Source organism: Anabrus simplex, chromosome 6, assembly GCF_040414725.1.
Source record: "Anabrus simplex isolate iqAnaSimp1 chromosome 6, ASM4041472v1, whole genome shotgun sequence".
In the NCBI taxonomy this organism is placed as follows: domain Eukaryota; kingdom Metazoa; phylum Arthropoda; class Insecta; order Orthoptera; family Tettigoniidae; genus Anabrus; species Anabrus simplex.
In genome coordinates this window covers 297,683,720-297,709,422 of record NC_090270.1, presented here as the reverse complement: position 1 = coordinate 297,709,422, position 25,703 = coordinate 297,683,720, and the positions used below count along the sequence as shown (strand labels likewise).

The window sequence follows — 25,703 nt, the reverse complement described above, 5'->3', positions numbered from 1 at the left end:
AGTCAAAGGCAAGGTTTATAGCAATGTAATCAGAAACTGCAAAGGAAGTCTGTAATAACTGATAAAACGGATTAAAAAACAGCCGCTAAAATGATATGGACATGTCCAATGCAACAATGAAGATCACTTTATTCAAAGATCTATGTATTGAAGAACTACCTACAAGAAGGAGACCTAAAGATGTGGAGGAGATCCTGTGAAAGGCTTTTCAGAAAAAAAAAACATACCTCCAGATTTGGTACACCAAAGAAACTAGTACTCTCTTTTTATCTGCTGACCCTGACAGGAGCAGCTAAGGCTTGCTACACTTGCAGCATAGGAAAGAAGCACTAGTTTTAATCATGTACAGTGAAACCTCATTAATGCATTCATCATTAACATGTTTCCTCACTTAGCAGGTCATAATTCATAAATTCAAAGTCTAGATTCCCACTGCATTAAATCTAGACCTACGTAAAAGCATCCCACTCATCAAGTCACAAATCTTTTTTTCTTTTTACAATTTGCTTTATGTCGCACTGACACAGATAGGTTTTGTAGCAATGATGGGATAGGAAAGGGCTAGAAGTGGGAAGGAAGTGACTACGGCCTTAATTAAGATACAGCTCCAGCATTTGCCTGGTATGTAAATAGGAAATCACGGAAAACCACCTTCACAGCTGCCGACAGTGGGATTCAAGCCCACCATCTCCTAAATACAAGCTGATAGCTATGTGACCCAAATCATGGAGCCACTTGCTCGGTAATTTTTGCTATTACTGCTTAGTACGATCACATTTTCTCTAGCCCTGAAAGTTTTCTTTGTCATTCGTTGTGAAAGGAATGTGATATCCAACACAGGTAAGAGCCCTCACCAAAGAAAGTAGGTCGGGGAAAGTTGTGCAATAATGGGAAAAAGTCTTCAATTCCTGAACTTCAGAGGCACCTTTGGGGAGCAAACCATAAACCTCAGGTAAGTTCAATTTTGTTTGCCAGTTAGTGGTGAGAATAGCTGAATAGCCAAGTGTTTCAGTTCGTGTATGTATTTCACATTACATTCGGAAGTCAGAAATTAAATCTGTGTTGAGTAGTACAGTGAAGGGTAGCGAATATTTGTTGTGAGACAGCATCTATACGGATCAGGAACATAATCATGTGAAGGTGACTAGCATGGTGCATATTTGTCTAGTACCAGCCTAGTTATGGATAGAGCCCTGCTCGGATATACAAAATAAAATCCGCTCCGCATTTCCTTCATCCACACCCGTGAATGGTTATCTGCACCCGTAAAATGGTTATCAATGGATAATTTAAATATTTAACTGCAATATATTACACCCAAGGTATTGAAACGGGTAGATCTGTTAACATAATATAATAGGCCTGACACCTGACACCTGGCACCAGAACCCATACTGTCACAGGTTTATGAGGGATTTTCTCTTGTGAAACTACCGACGTATTGACCTTTGTTCCTTTCATCCATTAATTGCGGGCAGGAGCTAACTGGCTCACTTAGGCTTAGGTCAGATTTACGGCTTTATGGTTTCAAGGCTCTTTATCTATCACTACTAGGTGATGTACCCGTGCTTCGCTACGGAATTCTACTTTGTATACAGAATTCTAGGCTAGGTAGTGTACATATTGTGAGCAAGATTGTATTAAACTGCATACCCCTTAACGTTACCTTAGAAACGCGATGGGGAAGTCACCCAATGTCTTTTCTCATATGAAAACTGAATTAGGAAATTTTCATTGTAATGGTAGGCCCGCTTGCCTACCATCAGTCACAATCAGTTTGGGGAGTCTTCATTATAATGGCAGACACTCACTTTCCACCTGCCTTTATACATCCCCAGAAAGACTGTCATAGTGGTTTTCCCAAATGAAATGAACATAGGTCATTACAATGACGTCACTAGGAATGGCGAGACTAAAAGCAATGCTTTTATATGAAATACTCGATCGAATGAAAAACCACACATGTTCTCACTTTTAAAGAACAGTAAGTACTATGCTGCCGATCTAACAGTCCTAAGTTCCAGAGCTGGAATGACCAAGCCGCAGACAGCCGTGATCCGTGAGCACTCTTCGTCTTATTTGGTGGTGGTGGTGGTGGTGGTGGGGGAGGCCTCCAATAGTGGAGAGTCTCAGCTGTTTCCTAAGAATGCACGATGAGTCGGAGAATCTCAATTCAATACACTGGCGGCGGAAAAATTTATCAGACTTGGAGGCAAATTTTTCCTCCAAGCCAGAGGAGAAAATCCTCTTCACTGCTAATCTGGAATAAAATGAATGTAGAATTTAATTTTGTTAAGAAACGGCTCTTTTCAGGGTTGAATTTTGACTTACTTACTGAATTGTGGTGCTATAATTCGGAATAGGCCTGAATTGTAATTCTAGACCAGGTGGCATGCTAAAGAAAAATGGTTTTTAACACCCCAGCTATTTCCCGCCAATATTCATTTAGGCTGTTACACTTGGTACACAGGAGTAATCCTATCTATTGGACTTGAGTGGCAGCATGAAAGACGAAGAACATCACAACAAACAATGGTCAATATAATGTTATTGTTGATCAATGTTTTGCGCTTTCGATATTGTAGGCCAGCCTTCACATTTAGTTTTCTTCCAACTCTGACATATCACTCTTAAATGATCGGAAACTGTATTCTCCAAAACTTTTGATATGTAGTACTTTACGATACGTTTTAGCTTATCTTACCTTAGATCAATTTAGTAAAATAACAGATAGGGAATATGCCACCTGGGCGACTGCCCTAAATGTAGATCAGTAGTGATTGATTGTTTGATTGATTGCATGGGTATTTAAAAACTAAATTTTAGGCGCCTTCCCCTAAAGTACAATTTCATCCATGGTGAATATAACTGATTATAGCTTAGACTGTAGTTTCTTATTCCCTGACACTATATACTGATGTTCATTAAATTCTGTTAACCCATTTTCTCGTGGCTAAGCGTTGATAAGGACTTGGTAATAAAAATACAAATTCATGAATACCTGTGTTATAATAGCCGGTACCGGACGAGTTGGCCGTGCGGTTAGGAGCATGCAGCTGTGAGCTTGCATCCGGGAGATAGTGCGTTCGAATCCCACTGTCAGCAGGCGTGAATATGGTTTCCCATGGTTTCCCATTTTCACAACAGACAAATGCTGGGACTGTACCTTAAATTAAGGCCACGGCCGCTTCCTTCATATTCCTAGACCTTTCCTATCCTATCATCACCATAAGACCTATCTGTGTCAGTGCGACGTAAAGCAAAATAGCAACAACAAAAAAAAAAGAATAGTATTAATAATAGCCAATACAGTAAAAATGTATAAGACAGACAGAAGTTAAGGAAAAGTAAAAAGTGCATTTCCTTGTTACTGTGGACATGACCGATACAAAAATACCATTCTTTTCAAATTCTGAAAATTTACAGACAAAACTCTTATTTTATATATATAGATTCTCCCATACCAATGTCAAGGGTTGCCTAACCACAAGGGAAAACAAGAGTTTACCTGAGTGAAAAATCAATTAACGTCTTTATTTAGAAATTATCAGCAAATTTATCATTGCCATACAGTTTTTATCCCCCAAGACACTAACTCTGCGGATGAAGCCGTGGATATCCGCTTCCGTGCAGGGCTCTAGTTATTGATAAGGAAAAAGTTGCAACACTGCTTATTAACGAAGACAAAATTAAAATCCTTCAGAAAGTGGACTGGCACCCACATCTTTAACCATGTCGAGGTGGCACAAATATTGAAACAAGACTTCAAACTCTCACAGCTTTGACTCGAGTAGGTCAAATTTTTGTAGAATTTGAAATGGCGGAGAAAGTTATTCTCTCGTACATGGTTGAGTGTGATCCCCGAATAATTTACGGTTGAAGAGTGTGACCACAAAATGTTTAATAATCCACTGGTCAGAAATACAGTAGAAGTCTGTTATAGCGAGAATTCACAACAGCAGAAAATTTACTCGTTATAGCAGATTGTCGTTATATCCGATTTTTGTATAAAAGTCGGAAAACCCCCATACACATTTAAATCTGTAAGAAGCGGCGATCAGTCTGCTCAAAACTTGCATTTCCACGGATGATATCCACACTATGACTTGTTTGTTATTTTTCAAAATCCGATACTAGGCCTCTACGTGAAAGTGTAAGTTTAATTTCATTCTGAAAAAATTACAGTACCCCATATTTCTCCGAATCCAAGACGAACCCCACTTTTTCCTCCAAAAAATTTTAATCAGGCTCAAAAAGTGCTTTGTATAACCATATGAATGCCTTTGTTGTACAGTACGCATATTTAGACTATTTTTAGACGCCGAACATTGCCCTTCGTTATGCCGCATTTTTTTGCAGCTGCACAATTATTCTTTATTTCTGCGGTTTTAATGACCACTAACTTAAAATTGGCATCATAATACAGAAGAGAACCCGTTGAAAATTTGCCTGCAATACCTATTCCATGGGTCTCTACAATACAGCGATCCGACAGGAAAATATTCTTGCCGTCTATAAAACTGTTACGGTACTTTTACTCAGCGTCAGATATAACCGGCTACTGCTACACGCATGTCTCACTTGCCGGGTTTGGCCAACTTCAGCGGCTAGCGATGTATAGGCCTAATCGCGGATGTTAAAGGTCAATGAACGAGTTTACTGTGCCACGCTAAGGCCTTTCCGCCCTTGCATTTTTCGTGCACATACCTCACAATTTCATTTTCGACTTCTTTAAAGCGTCCTTGTTGCGGACCACTGAATGCATTTTTTGTACAGTACACATTTATTTAGCTTTGTCTTCACGCTAACGCCAGATATTGGCTTTAGTTAGGCCTATGCCGTATTTTCTTGCGGCTGCACAATTATTCTACATTTCCGAATGTTTAATAACCATTACCTTACAATTGGCATCATAATATCGACGAGAAACCGTTGAAAATTTGCCGGCAATACCTGTTCCACGTATCTTTACGACTATCCATCACGAAATTATTCTTGCTATCTATAAAACTTAATTTTACTAAGAGTCAGGTACAGTAGACGCATTATAACTCTGCCACTGAGTAGCCGCGGCCTTTCTAAGAATTCGACTCGCATGTTTTGATGCCATTCTGCAGATTTTTGAAATGTTTTTGTAGAGACTAATAGAATGTCATTATTTCCACTATTTCCCGAGAACCAATGATGTTACACATAGGCACCAAATACAGTAGAGTCTCTACAGTATTTGTAGGCACTGTACAACTGGTTGTCATGGATAGCGATGTATAATAAAGAGGCGGTTCTTTATTGTCAACGAATTGTGTGTGTGCTTGCGCGGGTCAAAAGAAGCAGCGTGGTTACCGTGAGAGTTGCCAGTGGTATTCATTACTGTTAGGCTGTGAATGCAAGACGAACCTTGATTTTTTGCACGAGATTCTGTGGGGAAAAAAATGTCTTGGATTTGGAGAAATACGGTATCACTCCAGAGTTTTCTTCTTCAAATGGCGTCACCTAACCTAACCGTATGTGTGTCATGAAAACAGATTTGAAACGCATGTAGAGAAAAGAGTTATCCTCGCTAAAAATATACATGTGATTAGCCTTTCCGAAATTTAACTAGACACGAGAAAATATTAACTATCCTCTGAAATTAGTGATGTACTCTGCCATATCCTGAGGTGTATCACATTCTTACCGGTACTTAATTTCAGTATATAATATTAAAATTAATAGATCGTTTACTTCAGGTGTTATATTTAACGAGCTAACAACTGCTATCGGCCATGTTATTTACGCATTTCTTACAAAAACTTATCCTCTTTCATTTCGAATTTTCTTTACGGAACAGCAGTCGACGGGTATTACTAACATTCGCCTTCGAATGTCGACAAGAGAACTAGCTAGCGGACATAGCGAGGAAACGATACTGAAGAAAATCGATTGCATGCAATGTAATCGCTGGGGTGCATAAATATCGGTAACGGAAAAAATCGTGCGCACGCGCTTAATCGCTTGTAATAATGGATGCGTCAGTGATAGGGCTCTTGCTGTAACCGAAGGATAATACACAGAATTTTGAAGGGACAGCAAAACATTGTCAGTATAACGGGGTTCTAGTTTTATGCCGTACTCGCTATAACGGACTTCTACTGTATAAGGCTTCTACCATTCTACTAACATTTGGTTTAGAAAAAGTGTGATCAGCAGTAATACACTGGTATTTTTACGGACTCAAGTGCAAGTGTTTTCATATTATTTTGGTGTCTGGTGTAAAAGACATAGCATGCACTTGCATCCATAAAAATATAGGCTGATTCCAGAGAATTGTCAACCCAAGAAGGAAAAAAAATAAAGTTTAAAATAAAACTCAACAATTGGTTTTTATGATAGATAAAACATTCAATATTATTAATTTTATGATATGTATTCATTTATTGATGTCTTTCAATTTTTAATTGTGTGGTTAATTGAACCTATATGTGCAGTCTAAATTCATTTGATATTTCTCAATGTTTTAGGAATTACTGTTTATTATGATGAAAAGGTATCAAAAGAATTATGGTAAATGTTAATTCTAATGCTCTTTCTCTTTGTAGTAAGGTACTTGTTTAGGTTAACAACAGTTTATATAAGGTATAACAAGGCAACGCATTTACTGCTGCAGGCCGTGTAAACATGAGACGAAAAAGGTATAAAAGTTTCTGTACACAAAAAGTGCGTGGCTCAATTTGAATAAAATTTGGTACGCAAAGCCAATACTGTACACCCTTTCAAACTGCTATATCATTTGTTTAAAATTTCAAATGGATTCATACGAAGCTGATAGTAAAATACGTCGCGTGTTTACGACGTTCTCGCGAGCGGGCGGCAGAGGAGTTCCCTGTCGCATGGAGCCATGTGTACAGGAATGCTGGAGACGAAATTGAGGGGTACCAGTGCCAAAGTGATGATGAAAATCACATATCTCGAACTCAAGAATCTGACACAGTTCAAGAGTGTTTTGATAAACTAGTAAAATCGTGTCCCTTGTTTATGAAATACACATTTATTAAAAGAATGCAAAGCAAAATGTTCGAAGTGCAAAAAATCAAACGACTGAAAATTCAATGGTTTTGCAAGTGGATTTTGCAGAGAATTTCACTATTCTTCCACAAGATGAAATTCAGAGTTGTTATTAGCATTACCAACAAATTACGATATTTACTGCTGTCGCGAGGTTTGCGGGAGGAAATCATGCTTCATATAAGATTATGTCTGACCATATGGAGCATGACAAATATGCCACGCACTCATTTTTAAGCAGAGTATTAACAGACATCAAGGAAAAACGACTAGAAATCACAAGAGTGACGGGGCGGCAAGCCAGTTCAATCAAAGGTTCATGTTCGTAAACCTTTGGAATGAATGTAACTTGGAATTTTTTTGCGTCTGGTCATGGGAAAGGTGCTGTTGATGGTGTCAGCGGAACACTAAAACGTAATTTGACTGTTTCTCTAGTGCAAAAAGAGATCTTATAGATGTGCACGATGTCGTGTGAGTAGCAAAAAGAAATTCAGCAAACACAAATGTTATATTTGTTCCTTCTGAAGATGTTGAAAGGAGTAAACCCCTTCTGAAAAGCTGCTTCACTGATGTCTGTGCAGTACCAAGAACACATGATATTAATTATGTGGAGCCATGAAAAAAATACATACTTCAGGCAAGAAAATAATAGTATTCAGAAACAACTACCACACACTCTGTACATCCAGACTACAAGATCGAAGCAGATGACAAGATGACAAAAATCCACCCCGTGATACGACTTTTGAAGTAGGAGACTTCGTCCTTGGAAAATACAGCGGAAAGAAACATTCCAAGTATTATGTTTGTACAATAACTGAAACTGATGTTTATTTTGTAACCAATTTTCACAAGTGCAACAATGAAGCTAAACTGTTTTGTGAACCACCGACTAAAGACGAGCGCTTTTTAAATGAAAGTGAAATCGAAAGAAAATTACTGGTGCCTCATTTTACTCATGGGAAATGGTATTTTGATGAGTCTATACCAGAAGCAGAACTTATTTCCTTTAATTCCAGGTGGAACATAGGGCCTCAATACCAGAAGCAGAATGAACATTAATTGTGTTTTCATTTTATATTTTTTTCTGATCAAGCTTTCATTCAAACTGTAGGCTACGTACCGGTAAGCATTGAATGTCCAGATATTTTTAAATATTTTAGTTTATTTTACATTCACTGTTATTAATGTTAAATGAATGTGTGACAATTCATAAAAACATTTTACTTAGGCCACATGTCTGTAGCAGTATCTGTAGTTATATGCCTTATTATTATTATTATTATTATTATTATTATTATTATTATTATTATTATTATTATTATTATTATTATTATTATTGGGAGGAAGGAAGCTTGGAGTTTTATGTAACCGATAATCACACTATCATAAGCGACAGAACCTCATATTTTAGATGAAATTCGAACCACTGGATGTAACTTTCACATCGAAAATCACAGATGCATTAATCGGGACTCGAACCCAGTCAGTCTTGATGGTTGCAAGCAGTTTGACCGCCATCACGCCCCCCCCCCCTGCCTTATTTATTATTACTTGCTGCAATATTAAATATACATTTTATCATTCAGTGATCGTATTTGATCCACAGTTAAAGATTTATTAGCCCCTCATGCCATGTTGCCATAGCACAGATTCGTATGTGTAATACCGTGACTCTGAAGTAAATATGCGGTGATCGCTTTTAAATATATTACGTTGACACTATGCAAGTTACACATTTGTTTTTGTTTTTTCACAAAATGTACATTTGTCCTTCTTGTAAACAATATATTAACATTACTACTAAAAGTTACCACAATTCTCAGAATTTAGAAAAAACGTACAGGTATGCGAAGTTAAAAGCCCATCCCATGTAAACACCAATTGCTACATTTAAAAGTTTATAAAATCGTATACATCAAGTTTATAACAATGAAATTTGTGGGGGTTATTAAGTATCATCTAGGCGTTATTATGCATAAATCTCAATTTGTTTAGGTGGTAAGTTTCATATATATGTTAAAAAGAAGAAATGTACACATGTAAATACGCGATGCCTGGAATTGGCCTATATCAAATGTTTCCATCTCATATCCCTGTTGGATAGTTTTGATTTGTGTGTTCAAGAGTACGTTTTCTTGCTTAACACGTTCTCTTTCCTTGTCCCCTGTAGAAAGGAGGTTGAGGTACCTATTATCAGTGTAATAAAGAAACATCGACTTCAGTGGTATGGGCACACTGTGAGAAAGAAGAGCATGAGACCTGCCAGAATATACTCTGACATTATTGTCCAAGGAAAAAGTCCCAGGGGAAGGCCAAGGAAATGCTGGACAGGCACAGTGAAATCAGGTCTCAGGTGAGATGTCCAGGAACAGGAGATGTATGCAGACAGGAAGAGATGGCAAGCGCTTGTACACCACACCTGAGAAACTGGGGCTGGAAAATGATGCATAGCCTGAACTCAGCATATTCAACTGTTGGTACAAAAAGGATGCCTCTTCAAGGGAATAAAGTATATTTCATTATCTTAATTCTAACAATTTTATAGAAACAGTTTTTTAAAAACTGAAGATGGCTATGTACTTTGATAATTTGTTTTTATAGGACAAAATGATGAGATTACTAGCCCCGTGCATTTTAATATATTTCTGTTCAAATTATAGTGTATTCATGTTATTAGCTTTTACTACTTTCACAGTTTTTGGAGATGCCGAGGTGCTGGAATTTATAGTCCTGCAGGATTTTTTATGTGCCAGTGAATCTACTGACTCTAGGCTGACATATTTGAGCCAGGATTGAACCTGCTATATTATTATGTGTTTCTACATTAAGCTATTTATTTATACTAGGTGAACTACAGGATCAATGTTAAAGTTGTTCTGCAGCCAACAGAACTTATTTTGAACTATAAACAATAAAAATTATTCTCACAACAAACCTTTTCAGTAAAAATCCTCATTCTGAGTAAAATGTCCCTTTACAAAAAACATCTCCGTCTCTCAAAAGTGCCTTAAAAGGTGCTAAGAAGAATTCAAATGGATCTTTAAACATATTTTTGTAAACTATCTGAACACAGTATACCACACGCGAATATTAGCAAAATACGTCAAAGATCCATAAGTTTCCTTTCATATAATTCAGAAATTAACATTCCCTATTTTAATTCCAATAAACTCAGATTGAGAAGGATTCTAAACATTCATAACTTACCTCTTCTGGAACCATGTCCCTAAGTTTAACATCTTGTGATCTTGAGACTGATGCAGTTCGATGGTATTCAACTAATTCATTGAGACTATTAAACTTAACAACCCATAAGAAGAACTTTCCCTGTGCATCACGGAGGACTTTAAAATGCTGTACACCATCAGAACATCTGGGGGGGAAAAAAAAAAAAAGAGAGAATGAAATTAAAAGTAGGTAAATGTCCTCTTAGAAACTTAAAAAATATTATTTAAATTAAAAAATAAATACCTAGATAACTATAAAGGTATGCCACACTCACTTGACTGACAAGGAGAAGTCTCCAGGAGAACTTTCACTAACGCGAATTAAAAATGCGCCTTCATGTTTGTTCAGCAGCAACTTCTCTGCATCAGCTCGAGTAATTCTTCCGTAGTACCAGCTGAAACATTTATACCCTATTTATCAATCAAAATAATATAATTTTCTAAATAACAAAACAATGTCACTTAAACAACATAGTAGGTCTAATGATTGGAGCAAGGGGAACGATTCCCACTTTTGCCGCTAATTTCTGGAAAAAGATGTCTCTGCCAGTTACAACGTTACTGGAGATTGCCATCATAGCCTTAAGGGGCTCACGGATAATTCTAAGAAATCACTGTTACAATTAGGTTACCTTCAACATTTCTCAAGTACAGTATATCTATTTCTCTTCTAAAAATAAATGTAAAAGTATACTTTGTCACAAGGCAGCCTCTGCATGAGAGGAAGTATTTCATAAAATAAAATAGATACAATTAGACTTCAGTCAAAGGTACACCTAATACCTTCAATGACCCAAAATTCTTGAGTCATGTAATCCAAAACTGCAACTCCCAATCAATCATTCCAAAGACACTTGAAATTATATGAATACAACTTAGCGTCAAAGTATTCAAAATGACAAAGATCTTACAGGATACTGGATAGGAATATGCGTAGGAAAAGAGCAAAATACATTTTCCAATCTTGCTGAAAATTGAAATTCCAAGGCAGTTTCTGAAAATACTGCACTACAGAATATTCTGGAATTGTGAGGCAGACTTTAGTGCAGAAAAGTCTGGTTTCCGTGCAGTACTGGGAACATGAGAAACATTACTCAGCTTGCGAACTCTTTTGCAAAACATAAAAGAAAAGTTGTGTAGAAAGAATAAAAATTTATTTCAAATTCCTCTCACCAGAGGTTGCCAGTCGACATAAATTAAAAGTATACATTTCAGTGTTAATTATCATAGTAATTCCTTGCTAATTCCAATATAAGTGCTTTCGCATTAATGATACTGAACTATCAGTGTTGTAATAACTGTATCTGATATTCAATTTAGAACAATTTTGTACGGTTTAAGTGTGCCTGGCAAGAATGGAACTGAGATCAAACAGAAGAAGGCAAAAGGCAGTATCTCAACAGCAAACTGAGATGTAAGAAGGTGGTAGGAGAAGAAAAGAAGAAGACTTGGGAAGAATGTACACACACAAAAATGGAAGTGGATGTAAGTGGCAGCAAAAGGATGCTGTATGGGCTTATAAGAAGTAAGATAGAGTTATCATAAAGCTAGTGAAAAAAGAAGATGGGGAATTGTTAACACACTCAGAAGAGATAAAGAGAAGTATTTTGATAAGCTATTGAATGTGAACAACTGTACAGGGAAGATAGAAACAATTCAGTGTGAGGTATCAACAGAGGATGATATAACAATGCTGAAGGTGGAGCAAGTGGTACAAAAGATCAAGATGGGAAAAGCAACAGGGATAGATGAAATCAGTGTAGAAATGATATAAAGGCTGCTGGACCTGTTGGTATGCATTGGTTGTACCAACTAGTAAAATGAATGTGGAAACACAAATGTGTACCAGAAGACTGGAAAAAAGGGATAATACCAGTGTTTAAGAAAGGGGACAAGAAAGTTTGTGGTAACTATAGAGGAATCACACTTATATCACAGGTAGTTAAAATACTAAAAGGATACTGAAAGAAGAATGAGAAGAAAGATTGAACAAGAGTTACAAGAGGAACAATATGGCTTCAGGAGTGGAAGATCTACAGTGGACCCAGGCTTTAGCATGAGACAGCTGATGGAAAAGAACTGGAAATATGGAAAGGATCTGGTCATGACTTTCTCATAGATATAGAAAAGGCATATGATAGTATCCCCAGAGAGAAGGTTTGCGAAACCATGGTTAAAAAGAGCCTTGGAAGAGAAATGTAAGAAATGGTGCAAGCATTATACAACAACTGTGTTAGCAAAGTACTGACCCCAGCTGGAAAGACAGAATAAGACTGGACTAAGAAAGGGGACTGTTCAGTCACCTCTTTTGTTTATTATGGTCATGGACAAAATTGTAAAGGAAACAAAGTAAGCCGATGGAGGTAAACAGATTAAGATACTGCTATTTGCAGATGATGTGATCTGGAAAAAGAACAGCAACAAAGTTGAACAACAACTAGATGTACTGAACGAAAAAATTGAGATGTATGACATGAAAATCAGTACAGAGAAAAGCAAAATTGTGGTGATGTCGAGAGGGGAGAGGCAAGGAAAGGGCCCTGTGAAAATTGGAAATCAGAGTCTGGAAATTGTGAACAGTTTTAAATACCTAGGAAGTGAATTAATGCAAAATGCTAGGGTGGACATGGAGATTAGCAGGAGGATACAGCAGGGTAACGCATTCTACCAAAGTGTTGTTTGAAGCAAAAAAGTACCAAGGAAAAGTAAAGTGATAATGTACAAAATGTACCATCTACCCATACTGACTTATGCAGCTGAGGCTTGGACTTTGACTACCAGGCAAGAGAGTATAGGAAAGACAGAGTGAGAAATGAAGATGTTAGGAAGGAAGTTGGGATAGGAGAGCAAAATGAGAGAGATAAAAGAATAAACTAATTTGGTTCGGACATGTTAAGAGGATGGAGAAGAAGAGAATTTCAAGACAGATGCTGGACGCAAAGTGCGAGGGCAACAGAGCAAGCGGAAGACCTAGAACAAGGTAGATTGAATCGGTGAAGAGTGGCATAAGAAGACTAAATTTAGACTGGGATAAGATCGTGGAAGAGGAATGGTGGAAGGAAAGAGGAAGATGGAGAAGTGCCATAAATACCCCAATCTGGCAGGAGGTGGATAAGGGGAAATGATGATTGAGTTTAAAAGTATCCACTAGAAATCTTGGAATAGTTCCTTTGGCACCTATCATTAATCCTATAACTGATATACCCACTAACACTACTTTTCCTTCAGGTAGGGAACTATGAGTTCATCTATAGTTCTCTTCTCTTTATTAATTCTATGTGGCTGCTCAGCATTGTCCTCAAACCTGTCAGATCAGTTACAACAGGACATCCTTTCTTTCTATTGACTGCAATTATGTCCAACTGATACATACAACCTCCTGCAGCAAGACAATGATATTCCTCACGTACCACCAAACCAGATTCCTTTAATCCATTTGCTATGATCTTCCTGCTGAGTGATGGACATTCCTTAGTTCTCCATGACAAGATCCCAGAACATGTGCAAGGGTTTCAAATTCATTGCAGTACCTACAACAGGATCTGTCCCGGGATCCGCCTGGAAGAGCTCGTACGGGTATTACATTTGCTGTCCTCTTGATAGCATCTCACCATTCTGAAGATGTAAAGTCTCTTTTGTCGAATAACCATTGATTACTTGGTGCATATTCTTGGCATAATTCTACCCATTTTCCTTTTTGGGAAAGTTCACACCATTTCTTGTATTCACGATTCCTCAATTCCTCATGAGCTACTTGGACCTTAAGATATGTGTGTGTTCATTATGCAGTTCTAGTTTAAGCAGACAATCTGATCTCATCGTTGAGTCTTGTGACAATCACAAGAGGATTTCCTGGTTTTAAGTATGGTCTTGCAGTTATTAATGTGTTGCAGACATGTTTCCCATTTTGAACATAATAGACCTGACCCCTTGCATTTTCTTGCTCTACACAGTATTGCATCAGGTGTGAAACCAGGAAGACAAAGAATTTCTTTAATAGTACTTCTGATTAACTTACCAGTACCTTCCAGGAACTTCAAGGGAAGTTGATTTAATGGAACGTTTTGGAACAGATATAGCAACACTGGCCGAATATAACTATCGAGAACTAAGAGTTTCTGTTCTGAATTAAGTAACTCAATGATAAAATCTGAAATTTGTCAGCTAGGTTTTGAATTACAGAATTCAGCCCCTCAGAAAAATGAACCCACAAATACTTAATTGGTTGCTCTCTGCAGAGACTTTTAATATTCACTCCACCCAGCTGAGTATCTACACTGCATAGTGTTCAACTGCTGATAAATATTGCTTCACATTTTTCTTAATTTAACTGCAAGCTAATTGCAAAAATGGACATTTGAGTTAGTTCAGTTGATGCCTGCTGATCTTTAGCTAATATAACAATGCTATTTGCTTATGACATCTGTAAATGGGGAGATTCCAAGGAGGAACTTCAGGATCAGATAAATGCATGGACAGTAACAGTTAAAGGGTACGGCCTAAGATTGTCAGGAAAAAAGTGAAGTGTTGGTTATGCAGAGAAATGGTCAACCTGAAGGTTACATTGAAATAGAGGATAAACAACTCAAGATGTCCAACAAATTCAAATATCTAGGAAGCATGATATCAGCAACAGGCTCCAATGAAGAGGAACTTACCAGCAGGATTCAAGCTGGAGGAACATTCTAGAGTTGTCAGAGACCTAATATGGAACCCAGGGAGTGAGACCTGGACCATGAGGAAAAAAAGTGAAGCACAGATTCAGGCAGCTGAAATGGGATTCATCGGGGCGATGGTTGGCAAAACAAGACGAGATAAAGATAAAATTTGTAATGAGAACATCAGGGACATGGCTCAGGTTGGCAGAATGCAGGATAACATAACTCTGCGTAGACTCAAATGGTATGGTCTCATGCGAAGGATGGATCCTGATCGCATACCAAGAAAAATGTTTGACCTGCAGTTAAAATATTCAAGACCAAGAGGGCAGCCAAGAATGCAATATACAGACATGGTGGACAACAACATTCAGCAACGAGGAGGGAACTGGGACAACACTGAAGGAGAAAAGTATAAAGAAAGAAGTTGGTGGAGAGGCTTCATTCGCCGACCCATCATATAGATGGAACGACGTGGGATACATATGTATACTTATGTATGTATGTATGTATGTACGCATGTTTGTAACAGCATCATCTGCAAACCTGAGGACAGTTATTTTATCAAATCCTTCAACTAGATCAAAACCAAACTCTTCTCTTATCGAATGTTCTGAAAGCACTTCAAGTATGTAATCTATGCATACCTGCCAACTTTATAAAGCCGAAAATCAGGAGATTTAGATATTAAAATCAGGAAAAATCGGGATGAATCAGGAGATACAATTGGTCAAATCTGCTTGTTCTACATGTCTTGCACAATACAGGAGTACTATGGTAAACATTTATTGTCTCAAAACCCGACTGTTGCTATACAAGGCTACCAGGTTAAAAATTACATATCTCTATTCCCTCACAAGAAGTAGGTGAGTGAAATGATCGGTCTTTTATAAGTCTTCCGAAAATAGTATGAACTCATGCTCCACACGTGTGAATCAGCCATGCACTTAGATGCCATTACTTAGCAAATGCATAGAATATATTGCATCACACGCCCGCCCGATTATGCGAAGCCCAATGTTATTTTTATCAAGCAGTTCATTAAAATTCGCCAGAATTGTCTCCGAATGGCTCGTAAAATCTCTAGAAAAGTCACTAGTCGCTATCTTTGAAATTCTGTCACTAAATTATTAAAAAAAGAGTCCAAATCTAGCAATAGTCTCTAGAATCGACTAGACTACTGTGAACGAACACGAACATAGCACGCAAGAACGAGAGATTGACAATCGATATACGCGATGCGATATACCGTTTCAATAAACATCGCACATTAGCGCGCATTTCTCGCATTAATAAACGTCTATATTTCATATGAAAGCGACAATGAACGAAGGACTTCCGGCCACTTGCGTAGAAAGCTGAAATGACGCGACTTGAAAACACATTTTTAAAGTTCATAAAAAAAAGCTAAAATCGGGAGAAATAATATAGTAATCGGGAGGCGGGAAAAGCTGTCGAAAATCTGGAGTCTCCCGCCTAAACCGGGAAAGTTGGCAGATATGTCTATGGATAGGTTGAAAAGACAAGGTGATAGAGGAGAACCTTGCATTACTCATTTGATTTTTTTTTTTGTCTTCTTTATACCATCATTAACTGGTGTAAAATTTCCTATCAAAATTGTAATTTAGTCTTGCAATTTTGAAGAGAGTGCAGTCATCCGAATTGCTGATATGCCATCATGGCTAACAGTGTCAAATGTCTAAAAATTATACTGTAGCATCATCATTGTGTTTTGCCTCAAACAGTACCTCATTTAACAATGATACAATTGTACCGGTCCCAGCTGTGAATGTAATCTCCTCTGATTTGGATTAAAATCTACGTACTGTCTTGCAATTCATTCCGAACACCTTTCAATTATCCTCCGAAGAACACAGAAGATAATAATGGGTCTATAATTATTAACAATATTTCAGTTACAATGTGAACTTGGAACTACTGTTTTGAACTATGAGGAAAATAGGACTGGACTGGAAGGACAGAAGAATGATTAATCAACTGTATCTGAACCAAAGCACAAAAATAATCATCAATCAGGTAGAAGAAAAGGCCAGGACTAGGAAAGGAGATAGACAAGGTTGTCCCCTATCACCGTATTTATGTAATATGTTCATTGAGGAAGCTATTCAGTCATGAAGGAGAAGACAAAGGGAATAAAAGTCAATGGTGAAAGGATATGTTGTATCAGATTTGCAGATGACATCTTATTAATTGCAGACTCAGAAAAAGAAATGAATAGAATGCTGAAAGTCCTCTCAGGCACTATTAAACTATGGAAATTAAAAGTAAACAAACGGAAAATGAAAGTAATGGTAGTAGGGAAAAATATGGAACAAATTAAAACCAATATAAAAATTGATGACATCAGTATTGATCAGGTGAAACAATTCTGTTATCTTGGTAGTATGATAACAAAGGATAATAGATGCTTCCTGGAAGTAAAGAGAAGAACAACATTGGCAAAACAGGCATTTATGAGCAAGAAAAACATTTTAACCAGCACATACATTAATATAGATGTCAGAAAATCCTTTGCAAAATCATTTGTATGGAGTATACTTCGGTATGGAAGTGAGAGTTTGACTCTGGGTAAATTAGAAAGGAATCGACTTGAAGCTGCTGAAATGTGGATATGGCAGAAAATGACCAGAACGAGCTGGACGGAAAGAAAAACCAACCTGGAAGTCTTAAGGGAAGTTAAAAGAGATAGAAGATTTTTAAACGAAATGGAAAATGGGAAATTAAAGTTTATTGGACATGTCATCAGACACAATACTTTCATCACTAACATACTTGAAGGGAAAGTGCTGGGAAAGAAAGGAAGAGGAAGACCTAGGATGAAGTTTTTGGATATCAAGAAGAGGTTAGGTTGTGTCAATTACATGGAACTGAAGCGAACAGCCAATGAAAGAAAAGAGTGGTTGCATCGACAAGGCATTAGCCTTTAGAATATTGACTGAATATTGATTGATTCTTGTGAATTAAAACTGTACGAGCCACAGATAAAAACATTGTGGTACCGGTATCCAGTTGTTCACTAATTTTTTGCATGCAATAAGAGCTGGTATCTTGGCACCTTTCTTGCATTTAATGATTATAATTGTTGTTTAAAGGGGCCTAACAGCTAGGTCATCAGCCCATAATGATACAACAAAATAAAACTGTAATTAAAACTTCAAAATGTATCCAGTGACTAGAATCTAGAACTAATGATGATGAAAAAATTACCATGAATCCAGAACAATCAGTGGATCTGATTCAATGGCTTATTTTCTGGGATGATGCATTGTTGTCCAAAGGGGTCCAAAATCCAGGTCACCAGCCCCTCGTAATAGTACTAATTACTGGTAACACAGAACCATGATTTTTCTCCTATAGAAGTAATAATCACAGGTAACAAAGGATCATGGTGTTCCTTGCATGGTGGTACTAACCACAGGAAATGTAAACCCAGGGTATGTCACACATAACGGCACTACTCACAGGCGTCGGTTAGATCTGTGATCTTTCTCATATAGTGGTGCTAATCACAGGCCACGTACACGCATGGTGTTGCTCACATAGTGGTACTAATCACAGACAATCTAGACCCACAGTGTATCACACATTACGACACCACCCACTGTTCTTCATATAACAGTACTACTTCAATAGTAATCCTCCCCCTATGATACTACTCACAAACCCAGTTGGAGGCAGTAGCGGTACGTATTCCTCGGGTAGTGACGATTACTGCTCCAAGAGGGAGCACAACCAGGCACATGTAGTAGTACTAATCGCAAGTAAACTCGAGCCACGGTGTTCATCGGGTAATGGTACTAATCATAGATTGTCTCATGGTTCCAAATGTATAATCCCTTGGTCACTCCTTTTATTCAACTCATACGACAGGCAGAAGATAAAGTGGGTGTATTCTTCATCTATGTCCCCCACCCACAGGGGGTAGAAAGAAAGGATCCGGCACTTCGAAAAATGATGTACCGGTACCAGAGAAAGATAGACGTGAGCCACAAAAGGTGTGAAAATGAAAGGCTCCCTAGATCTCAAATACTCTAATACCACAGGGGTCGGAAAAGAATAAGAGTTGACCAAGGGAAGTCAGACAGGATAGATGGAAGTGAGGAGCCTGGCACAAGTAAGTGGAAGCAATGTCAGGACTCAACTAAGGGCCTCGTGGTCGCCAACCCACGCTCCCAAGTTTAGTGCTCCTGCGACACCTTTCAGACACCTCTTATGACAGGCAGGGAATACCGTGGGTGTATCCTTTGCCTGCGTCCCCTACCCACAGAGGGTTGCATTTATTATTTATTATTTATCTACACAGTTTATGCCCACATTGGAGCACTTAAATCAAACCCAAATACATTTACGTTAACAAAGAATTAACTGAAGATTTAGCTTGCATCATCTTCCTTCCCCAAAACCTCTTCATTCTGGCTGACCTGGCTGCCCTTTCATCAGATATGACATATTGTTTGTGGGTTGCATTTAATGATGCATCAAAATCTTGTTAGGGCCCAGTGACAAATCTATGGCTATCCCCAGCATAGCTAATAATATGTCTTGATTTGTAATGGTATGATTAAAAGTAGAACCATTCAACTGAATTTCATCATCAGGCTTGGAGATGTTCATACTTTCAAACCATTCTTAAAATAGTTCAACATCTTCGATATTGAGAGTTCTCTTCGAAGCCTGACATTACATGTCACCACAGTCTTTCTTCTCAGATTATAAAATAAAGACAGAGTTCTCTGGTAGTTGAATTTTTCTTTTCATCTATTCTGATCACACTCCGTTGCCCTTCGTGGATTGGACGACTCCGAGTATCCACAATGATTGTTCTTTAAGTTTCCTCTTTTCGTACCATCTGCTAGAAAGTATGGTAGGCATTCTACTTTTTGATGGAATCAGTATTCTTGCATTTTCTCTTCAAAAACTTTAATACTTTCTTCTAATTGTTGCTGGAACTTACTTTCTCCTGAATTCTTATTTGGCTTTGGTTTATAACTAGAAGACACTTTAGTATCTGGAATCTTTGTCTGATTCTATGCTTTATTTGATATTTGAGCTGATGTCCATCTTGTATTCATCAGTGTGTGCTTTGGTTATATGCTGATTCCCTTGTATTTTTTCCCCACAAGACTGGCACGAACTAAAGATACTATATTTAACTGAATGTACCAAATGCATGTGAAGGCATTGATTTTTAAATGTTTTGCTACACAACGTACATAGGAATATCATCTTTATGAAAATCATTCTTCAATTTGTGTTCTTTGTCCCAAATCATTAAATGCTGTTACTTCATCTTGTGAAGATATAAATTCAAATGCACTGCTGCTGGCCTTTGTAGAATCAACAACTGAGGAGACAAACCCATGTCCTTCACTTTTTGAAGTAAACTCAATTTTTGAATAAAGCTGTTGAATGCTACGTTACTTTCGAATGATATTAGCTGAGCATCAAAGGGACTGGTATTGCAATAGAATAACAGTTAATATAAAAATAAAACCTAGGTCATTAGTCATGGCATGTGAAATACTTAGGCATACACATACCATGCATAGCACAAATAGTCTACATGCAATTCTGAATTACTTCTTACACGATGATGCCAAACCAACACAGAAAAACATAAAATCATCCTAATTTTATACAGTAGGCTTTAGCATATACAGACTATGTCAAGGGCCTTTGATGTGTCCAACATTCTGATCTAAAGCTATTAAGAACTATTTAAAATAGTATGGGTTTGGACCACCTTATCAATACACTTTCATAATTGAAAATTATTTATTCATACTTGTTTCAGGAACATAGTACATTCCCCTCATCAGTAAGTCCAATCAAAGAAAAAAACAGTAGGCCTATAACACTATCTTTAGTTTAGCCAAAAATTTAAATAAGTCATCATCATCAATGTCCCACTCCAGTCACCTGGGTGTGGTTAACAAGCCTCCTCCACTCCTTTCTGTCCTTCCACTTTTCCTGCTCCATTACTTCCACCACATCCAATCCAGCCTCTCTAATGGCCTTCTAAACCTGATCCATCCATTTCCTCAGGCTTCCAACTGGTCTCTTTCCCTTAACTTCTCTTTCTAATTCCCTTCTTGCTACCCATTCCTTTCCCATTCTTTTTACATGTCCAAACAATCTCAGTCTTGCTTTCTGTATGTTCTGTACTAATGGTTCTATATTTAGCTCTTCTCTGATTTTAATATTTTGGATTCTATCTCTTCTTGTCTTTTTAACCGATGTTCTTAAAAATTTCATTTCTACTGCTTGGATCTTACTATCTTGTCTCTTATTAGTTACCAGCATTTCCAGTCCGTATGTTACAATTGGTATGAAATACTGTTTACATAATTTTAATTTTGTTCTCTTGGGTACTTTGTCATCCCATACAAGCTCTCTGACTTGATGATAAAATGTTGTACCTGAGTTACTTAGTCTGTAATTAATTTTAGGGTTGATTTCCTTACTTCCATTAATAATGCTACCCAGATATATAAACTGTTCTACATTCCCTAACCGTTCTCTGTCTACGTTCACTTGGCTTCTCTTTTTCTCTTTTCCACAGTGCATGACTACTAATTACTAATTACCATTCCAAACTCCTTCAGATTTTCATTCCAAATGTCCAGTCACATTTGTACTTCCTTTTCTCCCTTTCCCCAAATCACCACATCATCTGCAAATACCAAAGAATTCACTTCATCACTACTGATAATCTGTTTCACACGTTTTATGATTTCATCCATCAAAATAACAAACAATAATGGTGACAGTGCATTTCCTTGCTTGAGACTTTTTTTGTATAAAATGTTTCCGAGTCACCACTCCCCACTTATACACTGCTTTTACTGTCATGAAACAACATTTTTATCTTGTTAATTAATGATTTTGGTACATTCTTTTTCCGTAGGCATTCCCATACATGTTTTATCTTAACTGTATCATAAGCTTTTTCCAAATCCAAAAATACAAAGATGATTTCCTTGTTCCTTTCCAGGTGTTTTTCCATTATCATTCGCACTGTAAATAAAGAAGTATTATATCATAATTCACCATATCAATGAATAAACAAGGATGAATAAATAATTTTCAGTTATAAAAGTGTATTGACAAGGTGGAACAAACACACACTATTTTAAATAGTTTTTAATAGCTTTAGACGATTCAGTAGAGGATCAAATGCAAATACCAATTATGGTTAGTTCAATTCTGATAATGCATATTCCAGGGACCAAAGGAATAGATAAAGAAGATTTATCCTTCATTAGACACCTGTACTAACAACAAGAGGCTCCGTGGAGATTTGCAGACTGAGACAAAAGGGACACACATTACAAATACATTCTGTATCAGCAAAAATTAAAAATTATAGCTATATTGCAGGCTCTGAGACATGAGGAACACATTACAAATACAGTCTGTATCAGCACAAATTAAAAATTATTATTACCAGTTTAAAAAAATCTAAATTACATAAATATGATTAAGTTTCATTTAAAATGAGACATGAGGTAATAGGTCTGCCTTTGATGGAAGTCTGATTTTACTTACATTTATTGTTCAGGTGACATTGTTTCGATACTCGAGTGGTGTGAAACAGGGCTGTGTGTTGTCCCACCCCCTAACCACCATCCTCGTCCAGCTCCATGGCTAAATGGTTAGCGTGCTGGCCTTTGGTCACAGGGGTCCCGGATTCGAATCCCAACAGGGTCGGGAATTTTAACCATCATTGGTTAATTTCGCTGACACAGGGGCTGGGTGTAGGTATGTGCCGTCTTCATCATAATTTCATCCTCATCATGACACGTAGGTCGCCTACGGGTGTCAAATCAAAAGACCTGCACCTGGCGAGCCGAACATGTCCTCAGACACTCTCGGCACTAAAAGCCATACGCCATTTCATTTCATTTGCCGCCATCCTAATCCCACCCACTAAATAACCTGTATTTTGAAGGGATATTCCACGAAGTATTATAAGATACAGGCGATAGCATCAAGGTTAATGGTACACTATTACACAATTTTACTCGGATGACACTGTCATCCCTGTTGTTAGCCCTGAGGATTCTTCAGTGGCTAATGGAAAGAATATCACCTGAAGATGTTCTTGGCCTTGTTCAGTGCTGAAAAAACTAAGGTTAGGGTCACCAGTCGAAACAATGATGATTACACCTGTCTGAATATCGATGTTAAAAAAGTCCAGCAGGTTCAGAAATTCAGATATCTAGGATTGTGGATCACCGACTAACTAGACCCAGACTTAGAAATCAGAACAAGAATTGAAATGGCTCGAGCAAGCTTCCTGAAGATGAGAAGTCTACATCACAACAAACGCCTGTCCTACGAAACAATTTATAAATTCATACTTGCCCTATTCATTGTAACTGCCCTCAATCTCCAAGCTACTCTCACGTGCATCATTCTGGTCAGAATCCCATACTGCATCGTACTGACTTCCGCCCATCTCGCTTTCAGATCTGAACAGCTGATTCCTCCTTTTTTCGCTAGCATACCTGCCAAACCCTTTCAATTTTACCTGGAAACTTTCCATTTTTTAACTCTTCTTCAGATTTTCCCATTTATTTTTACTTCTTCCTATTTTTGACCAACATAACCTCAAGTACGGCCAATACTCTTCCCCTAGGATAAATTATTTTTTGCTTGTGTAATTTACGCAGTCTCATTTTTAAGTGTATTTATTTGGCAAGTGTATCGTCCGTCGCCTTACTGTATCGTATTTCCCACTCACTACAGCATCGTGCGTGTTTTTCAACAGAGACTTCGGGACGGCAATCGTCCTACAAGTGAGAGGGGTTAGCGTGCTCTAGTGACTGCATTAATCGAGACGAAAGATTGAGTTTCTTGTTCGTGCACTGCTAACATCGTTTCTGTGCGTAGTTTCGTTGGAGCTGTAGGCCATGTAATTTTTCATGCGGTTCTGTGCTTTTCAACTGTCAAAGTCGTATGCTAATAATGTATGAAACATATTGATCTGTTTTGTATGTGGTAGTTTTGCGTATTCCAGTGCATTTGTGTTCATTCTTAGTTCATAATTTGGATAAACTGAATGTACTATATTTCAGAGAGCTGTGTCGGTGACAGTTTCCGGTAAGTGTTGAGATATACCTATAAAATAGAATTTCCTTTCATATTACAGTCTATTTAACTATTATGCATTTTGTTCCATGTTTGTTACATTTTCTTGTAACTATTTTTATATTTTCTTAGTTCAAGATTTTAAGTTTAATTATCAGTTCATCTTGTAACTGTATGCCTTTCTTCATCGATATCATGGTGCTATATACACGATAAAATCCAAGAATTAAAAAATCTTCCTAATTTTGATTTCTAAAAGTTGACAGGTATGTGCATGTTCCCACTTTGAAATGTAGCATCTGTGCGAGATACTAAAGTAATCATTTTGCAACTCTGTAACATAATTAAGCAACTCGTCTTCCAGCTCACGAAACTTACCAGTTTTTGGCCCTCTGAATGACTTACGAAACCTAGGTTTACCGTGCATGTATTGTGAAAACATATTTCAAGCTTCCTGTAGAGTAATGATACCTTTTCAATATAAATTTACATGGGAACAGCCTTTCTGAAATTTAACAAGATACGGAAGCACATAACCTAACCTCTGAAATTAGTTACGCACACCGCTGTATCTTGAAAAAGATAAGTATCACATTCTTATTTTATCTCAGTACATAGTATTAAAATTAAGCAATCGTTTACTTCAGCCTTTATTTCTAAGGAGTTAACACAACTGCACTTATTGCAAAGACATGTTCTCCTGATATGGCCCTGGGGCGGGGGTTTGCAAGTTACTGTAGATATTTTTGTTACAACAGCTAATCTCAACCATTCTGCAGGTAGAAAGAAATGCAGCTTCTTCTTGTACTGTCAAGTACAAAGTACCGTACCGTAACAGCAATTGGTACAGTCCCAATATTTAATGCAGGTACGTCCATGGAATACCAAAACTTTATTTCGTGTATGTACCGTATTTCTTTATGGCATCAGAAATTAAAGAGAGTTATGTGTGGGTTTTTCCCCATGCAATTTCAAATGTTAAAAATAGGGTGCGAGATATACGGTACTATGTGTACCAAGTACTTCTATACGATGCCGAGAATTAGACACTGAAGAGTAAAACATCGTGCAAAGCAGAAGCATTTGAAATGTGGATTTTAAGAAGAACGTTTCACATTTCATGGGTTGATCATACCACCATCAAAAGAGTCCTTACCTAAGGGCAGAAAGGGTTGAGAACTGATTTAGTCAAGAAACGTAGTGTACCTTGGGCATATCATGAGAAACCTTCTAAAGCTAACTTTAGAAAGCAAACGTGAAGATCAGTGTGGTCGAGGTCAACAGAGGTATTCATGGATGAAAAACTTACAAGACTGGTTAAAACTGAATTCTCATGCCCTTCTGAGGGCAGCAGAGGATCGAGCTGAGTTCTTCAGGATTATGGCCAACCTTCTTCAATGGAGCAAACAGTTTTAAACACACTAAGGTTTTGCCTATTTTCATACATTTTAATCCTCTGAAATGACCATTTTTCACTAATTTCGGATTTTAAAATTAAATACTAGTTATGACCTTAGGTAATTATTTTATTTCACTATATTTGAGTTCATACTTTCCACTTCATATCTGTAAAAAGTGTCATACAATTGATAAATCCCTTACAATGGAAATAGTGGATTAAAATCAGTAGGTAGAATCCCACCTTCCAATACTTAAA

At 37.4% G+C, this 25,703-nt stretch overlaps 1 protein-coding gene across 1 annotated transcript in view; it reads right to left on the bottom strand.

Annotated features, from left to right (window-relative positions):
* The window catches only part of drk (growth factor receptor-bound protein 2 drk), a 69,225-nt gene that overhangs the window by 9,747 nt on the left and 33,775 nt on the right, over positions 1 to 25,703 (bottom strand). Inside the window, exons 3-4 of the mRNA XM_067150476.2 lie at positions 10,550 to 10,669; positions 10,255 to 10,420 (exon numbers count right to left, since the gene is read on the bottom strand). Of these exons, the coding sequence (XP_067006577.1) occupies positions 10,255 to 10,420; positions 10,550 to 10,669 (286 nt within the window). The remainder of the gene's footprint in view (positions 1 to 10,254; positions 10,421 to 10,549; positions 10,670 to 25,703) is intronic.